Source organism: Misgurnus anguillicaudatus, chromosome 8, assembly GCF_027580225.2.
Source record: "Misgurnus anguillicaudatus chromosome 8, ASM2758022v2, whole genome shotgun sequence".
Taxonomy (NCBI): domain Eukaryota; kingdom Metazoa; phylum Chordata; class Actinopteri; order Cypriniformes; family Cobitidae; genus Misgurnus; species Misgurnus anguillicaudatus.
The window spans coordinates 26953569-26969825 of record NC_073344.2 but is presented as its reverse complement, the minus strand read 5'-3'; the positions used below and the strand labels follow the sequence as shown (position 1 = coordinate 26969825).

General features: G+C 37.5%; 2 protein-coding genes across 5 annotated transcripts; one reads left to right on the top strand and one right to left on the bottom strand.

Moving 5' to 3' along the window:
* The first annotated feature begins 7078 nt into the window (after window positions 1-7078).
* Window positions 7079-9066, top strand: LOC129450664 (somatostatin receptor type 5). Its single transcript, XM_055213600.2, has one exon. The coding sequence runs from the start codon at window positions 7284-7286 to the stop codon at window positions 8685-8687; it is 1404 nt and encodes a 467-aa protein (XP_055069575.2). The 5' UTR covers window positions 7079-7283; the 3' UTR covers window positions 8688-9066.
* A 1490-nt stretch (window positions 9067-10556) lies between these two features.
* On the bottom strand, window positions 10557-16245 carry LOC129450665 (protein CutA homolog). 4 transcript variants are annotated; one of them, XM_073870632.1, is made up of 8 exons: window positions 16132-16245; window positions 16067-16088; window positions 15790-15849; window positions 13989-14140; window positions 13827-13886; window positions 13681-13726; window positions 11964-12013; window positions 10557-10859 (listed from the first exon to the last, which is right to left on the bottom strand). In XM_073870632.1, the coding sequence occupies exons 3-8, from the start codon at window positions 15835-15837 to the stop codon at window positions 10760-10762; spliced, it is 456 nt and encodes a 151-aa protein (XP_073726733.1). In that variant the 5' UTR covers window positions 15838-15849; window positions 16067-16088; window positions 16132-16245; the 3' UTR covers window positions 10557-10759. The 4 variants fall into 4 exon arrangements, with proteins under 4 accessions (XP_073726733.1, XP_073726732.1, XP_055069576.1 ...); XM_073870631.1 differs by having other exon boundaries at window positions 15790-15840; window positions 16132-16244; XM_055213601.2 differs by having other exon boundaries at window positions 15790-15840; window positions 16067-16218.
* Window positions 16246-16257: the final 12 nt, after the last annotated feature.

Sequence of the window (16257 nt, the reverse complement as noted above, 5' to 3'; positions counted from 1 at the left end):
ATATGTCATATTTTTGTATTCAAATGTCCAATAGAATCAACGTTAATCTGGCCTTGTGCTCCACCAGAAGTGCCCACATGACCCTTACTGCCGTACTACACTACATTACCCATAATTCATTGCTGGACTCATTACATCCACCAGTAACTAACTCATTCTTCTTCTTGTCAACTCAGTCTATTTAAACCTGTTTATTCAGTCAATCTTTGCTAGGTCTTGCTATTGTATTTTAGTTTCATGGTTTGAATCTTGGCTTGTTTTCTGGATCTACCTGCTCTGTTTGTTGGATCGACTCATTAATGTTGTGTTTGGATACTCCACCCTGTGTGTGTGTGTGTTTGTGCAGTTTATGACACGTCTTGTTTATTTGTATAAACTTTATTTATTTATAAACATAGATTTGTCCCGTTAGATTGGTTTCCATCAGTGGTGGAAGTGAAGACTACAACTCCCATCACATCTTTCACAGCATCATCTTACCACCGCTTTGTTGTTGTTTGGCAACATCTAGTGGTGAAAATGATATCTTGTGGTTTAAAGTGGTGCGACACTAACTAGCTCTTTTCATGCTGTCGTCATAGCAACCGCTCTTAGATTAAAACAGCATCTTTAGATTCATTAGAAGGTTAAAGAGCTGTTGTTGTCTCAATGACATAAAACCTGTACAGTATACTGACAAACCTCACAACCACTTAAAGATCTCCTAAAAGTTCCAAGTTAAGAGTTTCCTCCTTCAGAGAGCATCTTTTACTAAAGAATGGGTAGAAAACGTTTCTTTCATGAAGGGTGTGGACTGGTTGTGTTATGAATGATGTCATCAAGACTCTTATGAATCTCCTTATGATGTCTCTGTTCTTTAGTTTATAGATCATAATGATGACTGTGTAGATGCAGGGGTCCACATCATAAAGAGATTTAAGTCATTTCCCTCACTGGTCCCCTTTAAGGGATAGTTCACCCAAAAATGAAAATTCTGTCATCATTTACTCACTGTCATGTTGTTATAAACCTGTATAAATGTCTTTGTTTTGATAAACATGAAGGGAGATGTTTTGAGGAATGTCGATCATAAACCGCAATCACTTCCATAGTAGGAAAAAGAATACTCTGGAAGTGAATGGGGCTCATAACCAGTTTGGTTACAAAAATTCCTTAAAATATCTTCCTTCATGTTCATCAGAACAAAGACATTTACACAGGCTTATTACAACATGAGACTGAGTAAATGATGACAGAATTTTCATTTTTGGGTGATAAAGTCCAGACCTCAACCCCATCAGTTGATAATAAACTAGCCTACTTGTGAAGGAATGCCTTTGGCTTGAGTTGCAGAAGATTGGATAACATTGCTGAGGAAATATACAGTAAGTCAGAGAGATTTGCTTCTGTAATTGTTGCAAAAGGTGAACAGACCAAATACTACCCTGTCTGAGGTACACAAACGCCTCCAAAACATCCTAACAGCAGCTGAATTCTTGCATCTAAATTAATGTAAAATATCCTCTTTTGCTTTGATTGAGAGAAGATCTTCTAGTCTCAATGTAAGTGACAGTAGAGTATTCACACAAACACAACAGACAGGTAAAATATAATGATCATATTTTATAGGTCACACATCTAAGTTCAGTATCTCCCCTTTACTTTAATATAAAGACATTTACCATCAATCCTAATGCTATTAAACTGTAAATACAGTTCACTCATGAGAAACTATATCTATATATGTAAATAAATATTAACATAAATCTACATTAAAATGATAGACAGTGTCTCATAAAGATTGTTCATCTTTGTGTTTTTTCTGTTTTTTTTTTACAAAAATCCTCATCTGAATCTATTTATGTGTATAAAGTTTTAAAAACAGCGCGCGCGCACACACACATACCGATCTAAGTTCAGGTCTGTCTGACATAAAGTTAACCTAAGAAATATTTTCCATGTGTGATCCCAGAGGAACATCTCTAATCTAACTCTCTCTCTCTCTATCTCTCTCTCACACACACACACGCAGCATCATTGATCTGGTTGCCTGGTAACGGGATGCTGTGTTTCCGCGCGCTGCTTCTGTGTTTCATTTCTTCAGAGCGACGTGTGCAGGTGAAGACACTGAAGTTTATTATCAGTAAGTTTCTATTTTACTCTTTAATTCTCAACTAAACTAAAATGATTAGCATACGACTGTATGACATTTTAAACACGATGTGATTCTGATCTGATTGTGTGATTTAAAGACATTGTGTTCATGAGAGATACATGTACACTGCATATTAAAGCAACATGCAGAAATGATCTGTTCACATAACAACACATTTTAGTGAAGTTTCATATCACTGAATGATGACTGTGTGTCGTGTGTTAAACATTGAAACATTACTTTACAAGTGTCATCAAAGCATCATGCTCTCTGGTTCTGTGTGTCTGACATTAAATCATCTTTACTTAGAAACAGTGAGGTGATGTGTTGATCACTGAACTCAAATCAGGTTTTTTACACTTATTCACTTATAATTGACATCTATGGTGGATGCAGAAACTAATATCAGCAAAATGTGGCTTTTTATTAAAATGATAAACATTTCTTCTGTTACGTTAAAAAAACGATCTTTGACCCTGCTGATATCAGTTGTAAATGCTTGACTGAATTCTACTTGTTGAAGTACAGGTGTGGTATATAAATCACATCTCATACTGAACACACTGAAGTGTTTCTTTAAAATCATTATGACTTCCTTCATGTGCATGCAGATGTGAAAGCAGACGATTATGAATTACAGATCCACTTAATGCAAAAGACGCTGAATTCTCACATAAAGATGAAAAGGTTTAAGAGCTTTGGTAATAACTGAGCTTTAATGACTGATCATAGATCAGTGAATGCATTGGCACGTCACTGCAGATGTCTCTGATAAACGCGGCATGCGGTAGATTTCCCTGAAAGGGTTTTTTAATAGCGCCACTTTGACTGAGATGAAAATGACTGAAGCTTTTGTTTTCAGAGGTGCCATTAATCCCCATTAACCTGAACATCTGTTCACACTGCTGCATTCACTTTAAATGATGGAGACAAATCAACAACAACAACAAATATACTTAACCTGTACAAACACTTCAGCCTCAAAATTAACCTCACACACAGACAGAGTTTAGATTTCAAAATCTATTTTATATTGTAAATATTATGAGTACAGAATTGTTCTCTGCTATTTTTGTTCATTCTTGACTCTTTAAAAATATCATGAAAATCTGACTTTGTCCATGTTTAAGTGCTATAATTGGGTCCCCAGTGCTTCCATCAACCTAGAAAATGTGATAAAGATCAACCCAGTTACTTAGTTTTGGTAAACCATTCTCTGCAAACATGTAAAAAATAGTTCATTCCAATTTGGCTCCCCTTGTGATGTCAGAAGGGGATCTTATTATAATAATACCGCCCCTTAAACTGCACTATCCAACCAGAAATCAACTCATTTATATTTAAAAGGACAAAACAAAAAAGCAGCACATTTTACTCACACCTACAAAGTGTCAATTTTAACATGTTATAATAAATCATTTTGAGCTAAAACTTCACATATGTACTCTGGGGAAAACAAAGATTTATTTACATTTTAAAAAATCTTGTGAAACTTTAAATCATGCTTTATTAAGTGTGATGCTTTCCTTAATGTTTCTATTATTCTATATTATTACTGCATCTTCAACTGTACTTATTAAATACACACACCGACACATTTTGTGACTCTTGTGTTGATCTAAATCTATAAGCGTCAGTGTTGTTGAGCAGGTAAAGCATCACTTGTGATGTACTCTGGAGTTCTGTGTGTTTTTCTTTTATTGACATTTCCAGGTTTAAAGTAAAGAGTCGAGGTCCTGGTGAGCGTTTACAGAGTCGCTGTGTTTAAATGCGTTCGAGTGTTTCTGACTGTAATTACTGCCGTTATCTCACACAGCACAAAAGAGAAAAACAGCTCCTGTGTTTACATCCAGAGACAGCAGAACCAGACTGCACAAACACCTTCATCATCATCATCACTATGTGTGTGTGTGTGTGTGATAGAGAGATGCTTATTTCATTTTTTATTTTATTTTAACCTTTTATTATTCAGGGACAATAACAACACCTTGAGCCCTTTAGTCCTGAGTCACAAACTCATATTTCTATCAGTCCTATCATGATTTCTTGTCATTTGTGATCTTATTATTGAGCTATGTATAGATGACATCATCATAGGTCTGGAAATCACTATTTGAAAAGTGCCTTCATCTCCATGACTTCGTGTGTGTTTGTGTGGTCACCAGTAACCCTTAAAGAAAAGGATCGGTGTGCGTTCATCACCGTGGATACACAACATGTGCAGCGTCCATTAAAAATACTAAAGGACAAAGAGAGACCACACAAACATCAGAGGAGGAGCTTGTGTGTTTCTTATTGTGTGTCACAGAGATTAGAGACGATCCGTTCACGCGTTCATTATCTCAACACAATAAAGAGCATCAGTCACAACAATCCCAGAAAGATTGTTAAACATGAGACAGGTGCTTTTAAACATTGTTTTGTAAAGAAAGAAATGCTATTATAATTATATTTTTTCAAACATTCAGATGAACTCATCTCAGAAACTTAAAGGAATAGTTCACCCAAAAATTTAAATTACCCCATGATTTACTCACGTTCAAGCCATCCTCGATGTATATGATCTTCTTATTTCAAACACATTCAGAGTTATATTAGAAAATGCCTTGGCTCTTCCAAGCTGTATAATGACAGTAAATGATGCTTCTGATTTAAAGCCCAAAAAAGTGCATCTATCCTTCACAGAAGTAATACAAGATTTTAAAAATTAAGGCCGTCTGAGGGCAATTTTGTAAGAAAAATATCAATATTTACTTAAAATTTAGTAACGACCAACATGCGTTCACAAGAAAGTGCGTTTCCGCAATCTGATCTCACAAATTTCCATAAATATTTTGCTCAGTTTTGCGTGGCATTGTCACGTATATCTACCATTTTACGTGCCCGTGCCATGACTTTATTTTCCGTGTCAGTTTCACGTATGTGTTACTCAACAGTTTTTCCTATTTTTAAACAATTGTTGCTTCGGTTTGTGGTTAGATTTGCTGTTTGCGTTAGGATGTCAAATATTGGTTTATACTATGTTTTCGTATGCTTTTTAAACCATTGTCGCCTGATGGGGTTAGAGTTGGGTAAGGATGTCATTTTATGTAACAGAAAGTTGTTCTAACCCCAAACCGAAGAAACAATTGTAAGAAAATAGGAAAAACAGTTGAGTAACCAATACATGAAACTGACACGGAAAACAAAGTCGTGGCACGGGCATGTAAAATAGTGGAAATACGTGACAATGACATGGAAAACTGAGCAAAATGATGCGTGACAATTTCACGTATATTGTGACATCAGGCTGGTTTCCAACATATGATTTATGATGTAGGGTTCAACACTAGTTATGACACTTCAATATTAGATATGAGGATGAGTTTTTTTGTGGTTGCTCTTCTGCATTTGTCCCAACGCTCCTGCATCATACACTAGAAACAAAAAGAAAAATCTCAAGTTATTTGAACAAAAATTACATTTAACCAAATTATTTTTTCTAGAAGTGGGTTATTCATAGCTGGACTATACCAGGTCTATAGTTAACCTAGACGGTGAAATGACGTCTATTGCTTTCTGAGATTCTCATTGTTTAAAAACTGCGTCAATGTCCTGAGTTGAAATCTTGCAGGTTTTCTGAAACAACAGCACTCTTTTATTACTGTGAAAGTTTGTGGACTCCAGAGATAACAGTAGATGTGTTGTTACCCATCCATGATAGCATCAAATCTGATGTTTTTATTTTAGTCATAACTAACCCTAAAATAACTGACCAGTGTCTACGTCCATCTCTTGTGTGCTTTGATAAGAATCTTGTGAAAGAATTGAATGAATTTATGCCAACAAGGAGTTGAGAATGAGAACAGGTGAAATAATGAAGCTCTGCCTTTGAATTCAGACGCTGGTAATTGGTGTGGCTTACATTGAGACACAAGAAGTCAAATCAGAAGTCAGACCCGGCTCTGATCTCTGCGTATAATCCCAGACAATTGAGTTTTAGTGTTTTCTTCCTGCGGTGGTAATGAAAAGGTCTGTGTTTGAGCGACGCTGCATTTATTAGTCCGTATTAGATGGAGACGAGGATCTGAACAGACGTCACATCTGTAAACACACAGCATTCCTCTCATTTACTGCTCAGTCGGGGTTCACATACACGGTGTGATCATATCAGGTTTATATAACACGCTTCACTCTTTGTGTCAATAACTGACTGGAAAAACAACAACATTTCATTCTCATGAATTTGAATAGTGCTCTCAAAATGAAATATTATCACTTGCTTTTATGTCACTACAAACCTTGATGAAACACAAAGGAAAAGTTTTACTCAAACCAAATACAAATACAATCATAACATACAGTAACAAGAGTCTGTCAAACTGAAAAAAATCTAACCGGATGTGTAAAGATGTGTCATCAGAGCTATTGTGTAACCTTTTAGATGTACAAGAGTTGAAATATTTCCTCAAAATAAAAATAAACTTTTTACTATTATGCATTTTTTTCATCTTTGGTTTTTATTTCAATTTTAAATATCTTTTTTTTACTGTTGAGCAATTTTAGCATTATAGATGTGACATTTTCAGTCAAAAGTTATAACATAATTTCTCTGAGAATGCATATATTGAAGCATGTGTTTATATTTTCCTGAACCCCTGATGATCAGAGAAATATTAATCTACACTCGTGCTTTATAATTCAGAAGTTTTTAGGAGACTTTTTCTGAATTAAAACGCACAAACCAAAAGCAATAATACCCAATTTTACCCAATCATGTGCGCATTTATGAGGAAGAAACAACGTTATGAATGTGACATTTCTCAACGCTGCACTTACTTAACTATTAAAAAATTATTTTAAAAAAATGTTGAAAACTTAAACAAAGACCTTGCATTGGTGCTTAAGCTTTTGACATCTGAGATATCAGTACAGTAAAATTTTCATGCTATGGTTGAACTTTTTCTAATTTGCTCCGAGATTTTTCTGTACTTTTTTCCCTTTTTAAATCATTTGCACCTATAAACTTCTCTTGCCTTGAATTATCTTATTTGGTTGATCAGAAAAGAAGTTTTATTTTTGATATTTTCAGTATAATAGTGTGTAATAATCTCACTTACAGGACAGATGGACGATTGCTGAGGCCGGTTTGATCAAACCTCTCGTAGTGATGGAGATCCTCAGAATGACATCGACGTTCGGCTTCATCTCGCAGCGCTCAGGACCAGAAGTGTGGAGTAACGTCTCAGATCTCAGCCAAACGTTTCCTCTTTCGTTATCGAGCGAACTGCCGCCGATAGATAGATCCTTGCAGAACTCAACAAACAGCAATGTTTTATACGGGCCAGACATGGCAGGGATTCTCATTCCTCTGATCTACATCACTGTGTGTATCGTCGGCCTGATCGGAAACACACTGGTAATCCACATCGTGTTGCGATATTCACCGGCCGAGTCGGTTACGAATATCTACATCCTGAACTTAGCCATAGCGGATGAACTCTTTATGCTAGGTTTACCTTTTCTCGCCGTGCAAAACGGTCTCCTCTCCTGGCCCTTCGGCTCCTTCATGTGTCGTCTGGTTATGACCGTAGATGCCATTAACCAGTTTACTAGCATCTTCTGTCTGACCGTCATGAGCATCGACCGGTACCTGGCCGTAGTGCATCCTCTCCGCTCCTGTAGGTGGCGCCAGCCGCGTGTGGCAAAAGTCGTGAATGCCACGGTGTGGGCCGTTTCCTTTGTGGTGGTCTTGCCTGTGGTGGCGTTTGCAGACGTTCTGAAAGACGACGGAAACTGCAGCATCGTGTGGCCGGAGCCAGCGGAGGTCTGGAAAGCGACGTTTATCATCTACACGGCGACCGTGGGATTTTTTGGGCCGCTGACGGTGATATGCCTGTGCTATCTACTGATCGTGGTGAAAGTACGCAGCTCCGGTCGCAAAGTTCGAGCCACGTCAATTCGACGCAGGAAATCGGAACGGAAGATAACGCGCATGGTCGTGATCGTCGTGGCGGTGTTCGTCCTTTGCTGGTTGCCGTTTTACGTATTAAACATCGTAAACCTGCTAGTGCTGTTGCCGGGTGAGTTTCGCGGCCTGTATTATTTTGTCGTGGTTCTGTCCTACGCTAACAGCTGCGCCAACCCCATTCTCTACGGCTTTCTGTCCGATAACTTTAAAAGAGGCTTCAGGAAAGCTCTGTGCAGGTCGTCTAGACGCGTAGAGAACCAGGATCAACGGCAAGGGACGGGAATGGTTGCTCTACCGCTGGAAGAGATCCAAAGAGAACTGAACCTCGCAAAAGACAACGAGACGAGAGAGGTGAAGCGGCTGGGCTACACGGAAGAAGCCGACGAAAAGACGGAGCTCTGCGGGAACGGACGTGGATACCGGCAGGTCACCGGGAGAGCAGATGGTGGCATTGGCAAAGCTGTGGATGGACGACGTGAACGCTCCATCAGCCTGAACCCCGAACCCACAGCTGTCAGCAACGGAGCACAAAGACACGCACAAAAAGTCCTGTCTGAGAAGAGTGCCGATAAAATCACAGCTCTGGAAATCAGTTATTTGTAATCTGGACCGACTGCATGATTATAAGGATGACAAAAGGCAGGGTAGCAGAAAAACAATGCAAAGATGTGAGTGGATGAATGAGTTGACCTCTGACCCCACAGCTGCTGTTCATCTAACATGAGCCGGAGATCCATTATTTGGCAAAGCTGAGAATAATCATCATAAACACAGACTCTGTAGATTATGTCGTCAATCTGAAGTGTTATTCAGCCGAAAAAGCTACCTGCTACAAATCCATCAGCTGTTAAACAAACTATTTGTCAGGTTTGATATCATTGTTACTTCCTGAATCTACACATCTTTCTTTTGTGTTTGTTTGTGAAGTGTGTGTGTGTGTGTGTGTGTGTGTGTGTGTGTGTGTGTGTGTGTGTGTGTGTGTGTGTGTGTGTGTGTGTTCAGATGTTTTAGGACTCACTGCACATAGTGATGTCATACAGATCTTGTATGTGTGGACGGAGAGAAATCCTAAAACACATCAGAAACAACAAGAAAATGTCAATGACAGAAGTGTTAATAACATGATACACAGATGATATCTCAGCAATGAATGATGTGTCAGATAAAAACATTCAAGTTTCTGTACAGCTGAATATACAGAGACGGAAAAAACAGAACAGCATTTCAACAGTCCTTTTAGTTTAGATTTACTATTTATAGCTATGTGTTCATGTAAAACAATTTTTGTTTCATTCTGTCAACTACTGACAACATTTCTGCCAAATTCTTAATAAAAATGATGGGTTTTTTTTTGCATTTATTTACTGAAAATTAAAATTGGGAAAAAAGATGCAGTGTTTTCAGATCTTCAATACTGCAGAGAAAACAAGTTCAAATTAATTTCTCAAGAACAAAATATGTTTTTAGATGCATTTTAGTAAAATTTCAAAAAATATATTTTTTTTACATCTTGGGTCTTGTCATGCTCTCAGTGTTTTATTCACTGTAAAAATAGTTGCTGTAATTATGCAGCTGTTTGCCAGTAACGTCCTGTAGATTTATATTTATTTAATTTATTAGAGTTTGTTCAAAGAAAAATGAATATTAAACAACAAAATCAAATCTTTATCTTTACAGAATAAAACTATAAAATAACGTGCAAAGCATTCTGGGAAACACAAATCCTCATCAACCTTTTTTTTTATTTTGGTTCTCAGAAACGCTTTGCATGATGCTGTACTTTTTTATAGATTTTTCCTGTAAAATTAAATTCTTTTTAATGTTCATTTAATTTTGAACAAACTATTGTCAGTTAATAATATACACTGTAACAAAATGTCTGTAGAAATGACAGTATTACTGGATATTACTAGCAACTAGCTGCCAGTACATTTATGTTATTTACTGTCAACAGCTTGTTCAAAGTTAAATAAACATTAAACCTTTTCGTCTTTATCTTCTACAGTAAGTTACTGGCAACCAGCTGCATAATTACAGTGTACATTTAAATCTACAGTAAGTTACTTCAAACAGCTGTCATTTGCTGTTAGGTGACTGTATGTGACTCCCGAGGTTTGCTTTTGTTGAAATTCAACAGACACTGGACTGAAATGGTCACAATAAACGTAGAAATGATGATTAAAGTCAAAACTGGAGCGGTGTGCGCAGCTGTATATAATTTATTTGAGTTTTGTATGAATGAATGCGAGTATCTCACAGCTGAAGTCAGTCAGGTTTGTTCATACAATGCAGACGTCATTTTTATCTGAACTGTTTCTCTGTATACAGTATACACATAAATGGGTTGTGTGTTAACATCAGACTGAATGACAGACAAATCTCATATAACATACAGATCAGGAGCAGAATAATATGAGCACATGTTGAATAAATGACAATAACAACACTTTCAAATGAAAATACACATAAATGTATTTGGTTGACCTAAAACCTTTAATACAAATGAAAATGATGATTCAAAATAAATCTGTCACATAAAGTGCTCACATCACCTATTTGATATTTGATTTTCTGCTATTCAAATGACAAACGTTTTAGAAAGCAGCAAATTAAAGAAACACAAAGTGATATTTTTTCATGTGTGTTTAACAGCTGAAGTACTCTGAACGCTCTCTTCACTCCGGCACAACGTCACCGATCCATTTCAGATACGGAGGATTTCCCTGATCAATCGGCAAACTGATCACCTCTGCCACTTCATAAGGATGATTAGACCTGCACAATAAACAACATTAAAGGGCACCCATTATGCAAAATCCACTTTTACAAGGTGTTTGGGCATAAATGTGAGTTGGCAGTTTGTAAACAAAACAACTCCTTTATTAATCCCCATTAAACCAGAGCAGTCCTACTAGACATGCTGTCTTGATTCTCCCGTCAATGCGACGTCACACCGACAAAGCCCCGCCCACAGCCACTGACAGCGAGTGCTTTCAGTAAAAACAGATCTGATTTCTGTGAATACAATACTATCTTTAGCTGTATTTGTGCTACAATGTGCTAACAAACATTTTTAGAATAGCTTTTTGGAAAATTAACCAGTCAGTTAGTGGCTGTGGGCGGGGCTCTATCAGTGCGACGCCACACCAACAAGAGAATCAAAACAGCACGTCCAATGAGACTGCTCTGGTTTCATTGGGATTGAAAAAGGAGGTGTTTTGTTTACACACTGCCAACACACATTTATCTCCAAACACCAATTTCTCCGTAGCCCTTTTAAGCCTTGTGGAGGTGTACAATTTTGTCTCTAGTGTCTTTGGACAGCTCTTTGGTCTTGGCCATGTTAGTAGTTGGATTCTTACTGATTGTATGTGGTGGACAGGTGTCTTTATGCAGCTAGCGACATCAAACAGGAATTTAGGGTAATAAATGGAGTGGAGGTGGACATTTTAAAGGCAGACTAACAGGTCTTTGAGCATCATTATTCTAGCTGATAGACAGGTGTTCAAATACTTATTTGCAGCTGTATCATACAAATAAATAGTTAAAAAATCATACATTGTGATTTCTGGATTTTTTTTACATTATGTCTCTCACAGTGGACATGCACCTACAATGACAATTTCAGACCCCTCCATGATTTCTAAGTGGGAGAACTTGAAAAATATCAGGGTGTTCAAATACTTCTTTTCCTCGCTGTACATCTTGTAAAAATGATGTGTGTCCTATAATAATGTCAAACATATAAACATCTACTGAACATCTGAAGATTTGTTATGTTTTTGTAGGATAAAGGTGATGTGCATTGTATTAAACAAATGTGCCTAAATGTGTCATTCTGTGCTACTAGTAATACAAAAATACCACACGAGCCGGTACCTGACATATTCAGCGAGAGCAGGAACCTTTGAACTTCTCGTCTTAATCATCTGGAAGAGATATAAAGTCAAGATCATTCACCTGAACAAAATCATCTGATTACTCAATTATATTGGAAATCTAAACATTAAACACCAATATTTTAGAATATTAAAGGGGTCCTGTTCTGCTTTTTCACAGATCTTTTGTGTAATGATGTTCTTCTCTTCATTCTTTAGATGAATGTTGATGTATTATTTAGCTGCAGGCTCATTTATTTCCCTTTTCTTTTGACATCTCTGTTCAACATGTGTAGTATGATGAGATGTACTGCAGTCAATAATCCCTTCAAAGACTTTATCATCTACCAGTAAAAGTTATTCTGTATAAGACTGTATAAGATATTTTGTGTGTTATTTTTGAACATTGCATCTAAAGTCAATTACAGTGACAGCACGTGACTTCATTTCCAAAGAGGCACAAATGCGAAACTTGTCAAAACATTGTTGCTCGTCATGTCAAAATCTCAGGCTGCTGCAAACACTTCAAATGGTTTATGATTAAAGAGACGTTCATGTTTGCTAGATCCTCACTTAATCTCATGTGTAATCAGAGTTTACTGTTAAGTAAGCATCTTGTGTGACCCTTTCAACACGTATAGGTTCTCTGATCACACAGTTTTTTTTGCCTCCTCAGAAGAGCGAGAAAAAAAGACCATTGCGAAGTGTCCTGTTTTAAGTTATACTTTTGTAAACAGGTCGAACCAAAGACACTCTGAGTAAGACTCAAACTGATAATCGGTCCTGCAGAGAAGTCTGGTGCTCGGTTTACTCGCTCGACTCACTGCTACAAGTTTGTTCTGGTTGATCTACTTGTTAAACTGACACCATTGTTTCCTTTTACACCTGAGAAGCTGAAGCTCATGGTTATGGTAAAAAGTGGGACATTCATACGGAGTGGATGACCAATCACAAAAGACTGGTCAGCTTAACCAATCAGAGTGTTTCACGTGGAGAGACTTCATTTCAATGGGAATTAAAACAGTGAAATACAGTCGAGAAAGGTGTTGTTTTATGAACAATCAAGGATGAAAAGCTTTTCTAATACACCTCAAAAACAAAACCAAGACTGTAGAAAAGCATAAACACAATTGATATATAATCACCAGTGTTACTTTATTCAATTAACAGCATTGTTTTTATGTTCATACATTACTTAAAGGCGGGGTGCACGATCTCTGAAAGGCAATGTTGACATTTGAAATCACCTAAACAAACACGCCCCCACCCAAATAGAATCTGGACCTTCTTTTGATAGACCCGCCCCACATATACGCAACTCAGGCAATGATGTTGTTTAGTAGACACGCCCCTTACTGCTGATTGGCTACAAGTGTGTATTGATACTCAGCCTGTATCCCTTTTCCAAAGTGTTTTTCAAAAACTGTGCACCCCACCTTTAATAAAGTGATATCAGTGACACATCAAATCCCATCAAACTGATCCCAGAGCAGAGTTAATGTGTCAAATCCATCAACTTCACATTTATGATAATATATTTGACTGCAACCATGTTAACCATGCAAACATAAAAGACGCTGTGTTAACCCATGAGATCATTTTAACACATTTGTGTTTATTTTAAGCATTTAGATTCACAGCTTATATTATAGACCTGATATTAGTGATGAAGATACTGAATGAATGAACATCAGAGAACATGTTTCAGATGAACTTACAAGCAGAACTTCATTGTCTTCTTCAATCTTCCCCTGCCACTCATACCTGAAACAAAAACAACACACATCAGACACACATCAGACACACATCAGACACACACACATCAGACACACACATCAGACACACACACTACAGCTTGACTCACACAGACATGATCTGAGGTACGATGTTCACACATGCAGCCAGTTTCTTCTCCACGATTCCTCTGTGTTAAACAGACAAACATTATTTGTTTTATAAGGAATAAAACATTTGTGTGTATTATTTCCACAGTAAACCAGTGACTGTGTGTTTGTGGGTTCATTACCTGGCGAGCTCTTTGGCAACTGTGTCATTAGGACAGGTGACGAAGGCTGCAGAGTGGGTACCAGATGAGTAAGTTTCTGATGCCATGGAGAACGCTCGTAATCCTAGAACCCGCCGCAGAACCGGCAACATCAAAACACTCAACACAACTGTCTGACAACCCAACAACAACACACACAGTTAACACACTACGCTACACACAGACACATCATAGACATTGATAAAGAGATGCATTAACTATGATTGTGGGTCAATAAACTGAATACAATCAGACCGGATTAAAGGCAGGGTATCTGATTTGATCATAGATGAAAAAATTGGATGTAGTGTCTGTGATGTCACCCATAAGCTTGTGAAGATCCTTTTTGAAGCTTAAAGTAGGCGGTGCCTGCCATCCCCATCTTGGCCCCGCTTCACCGCGCTTCACTCACAGATAACCGAAAATGGGTAAAGAGGTGAGACGTGGGTAAAGCTGAGGTCACTGGTTGCTGAAACCACACCCACCTAGCTTGACTGTAGTGACAACAGTGGCAGCTCAACCGTCACTCAAGTGGCCACACCCTTAATTATGCAGAACTTTAAAGCTTAACATAATTTAAACAGATGAGTTACGAAAAAATGTAACGCCCTCACAGCTGTCATGAAGGGCAAAATTAGCTATATAGACAAAAAAAACTTTTTTTACCAGACTGTAAACATATTTATTTCTACTGTAAAGCTGAGCATTTTAACGTGGCAGTCTTATGGGTAACGGCCAGTCGGTGAATTGCAGTTTAAGTCACTTCAGTGTTGTCTTCATCAGAGAGATCGGAAGGTTGCCCCTCGGTTTTGATCCAGAAATATTTTTAGTTATCCTGATTGAAAGTCTCTTCACATCCTGATAGCAATCCCAATGTTAAAGTGTTTAAATGTATTTGTATGAATATATGTCATCTGTGAAAGGCGTAGAATCAAAAAAAGTTCAACAAACGATTGAACTCGAAGCGAACGCAATCATTGGACGCATGCAATTTTTGCTCCTCTTCTGTGAATGTGTTTTGCATGCCACTGCACAACCTGTTGATGCAGACATCATACGTCATCAGCTCGTTCACGTGAGCTCTGTAAACTGAGAGAGAATGGCAAACTTTCCTGCTGAATTGACAACCTGCACAGGAGCCACAAAACCAAAGACATCTTTTAAAACAACAACATCAAAAAGTATCTGGATCAGCAAAGAGCAAAAACCTGAATTAACATCTGTAAATTTACTGCTGAAATGGAAACAGCTGCAGGAGACAAAGGGTCTGAAAGGGTTGAAGTGTTTCTTTTGGTGAGGTTAAGGTAGGTTCACTGTATTATTTTATTTAGATGGATTCAGATATTATATTTTGATGGATCATTGTGTTGCTTATGTAGTTTGTGTACCTTTATAAATAAGTGTAGCGATATTTATGTTTCAAAATTACAAGCAAACTACTACGTCTACACAAACTAAAAATGTGCTGTATTTAATTCTGATTTAAAACAGTTGTTTATGTTGTTTTTACTTTATACTGCAAAGTTTTCTCACTGTTGAATGAGACATGAATGAATGAATGAATGAATGAATGAATGAATGAGCTTCTGGTCTGGGTGTGCGTGTTCATGTGTTTTGGAGGAGGCGTGGCTTTGGATTTGCGTGTTTCACTGTTAGCATTTATCAAAATCAGATACCCTGCCTTTAATGTAAAAACACATGAAGCATCATGTCATCTGTGATCTGTCTGATGTGAAAGTGAAAGTACAGAGATCTCACAGTGTTGTTTGTATTATTCACTCACCAGACAGAAAACCTTCAGAGTTCCTACAGAGGCCAGATCAAATCTCATCACCTAATAACAATTACATTAACAATACACTTTGTGTTAATCATTCAAGTTCAGATGTGCACATGATTTTTTATTTTTAGCACATTAAACATTTTACTCAAGCACAGCTACTGCACATTCAAGTGTTTACGTCATTAAAGTCGGGCAAAGTTGTACATGTTTTGGATGTAAACGCATTTCTTGTCTAATAAAATAACATATTAAACTTTAAAAAGAATCATGCGCTTACCCCAGACAGCCACTGCCGTAAAATGTGCACAACTGTCGTGTGGCCTACTGAGTCTCTGGCGTAAAGTGTGCGCAACTGTCGTGTGACATCAACGCCGTTCACGAGTGGCAAGTATCTCTATTTTTGCCATATATTTCTATCGATAAAAAAACGTATTACATTACACACATTGAATACTAAACGTAAGCATC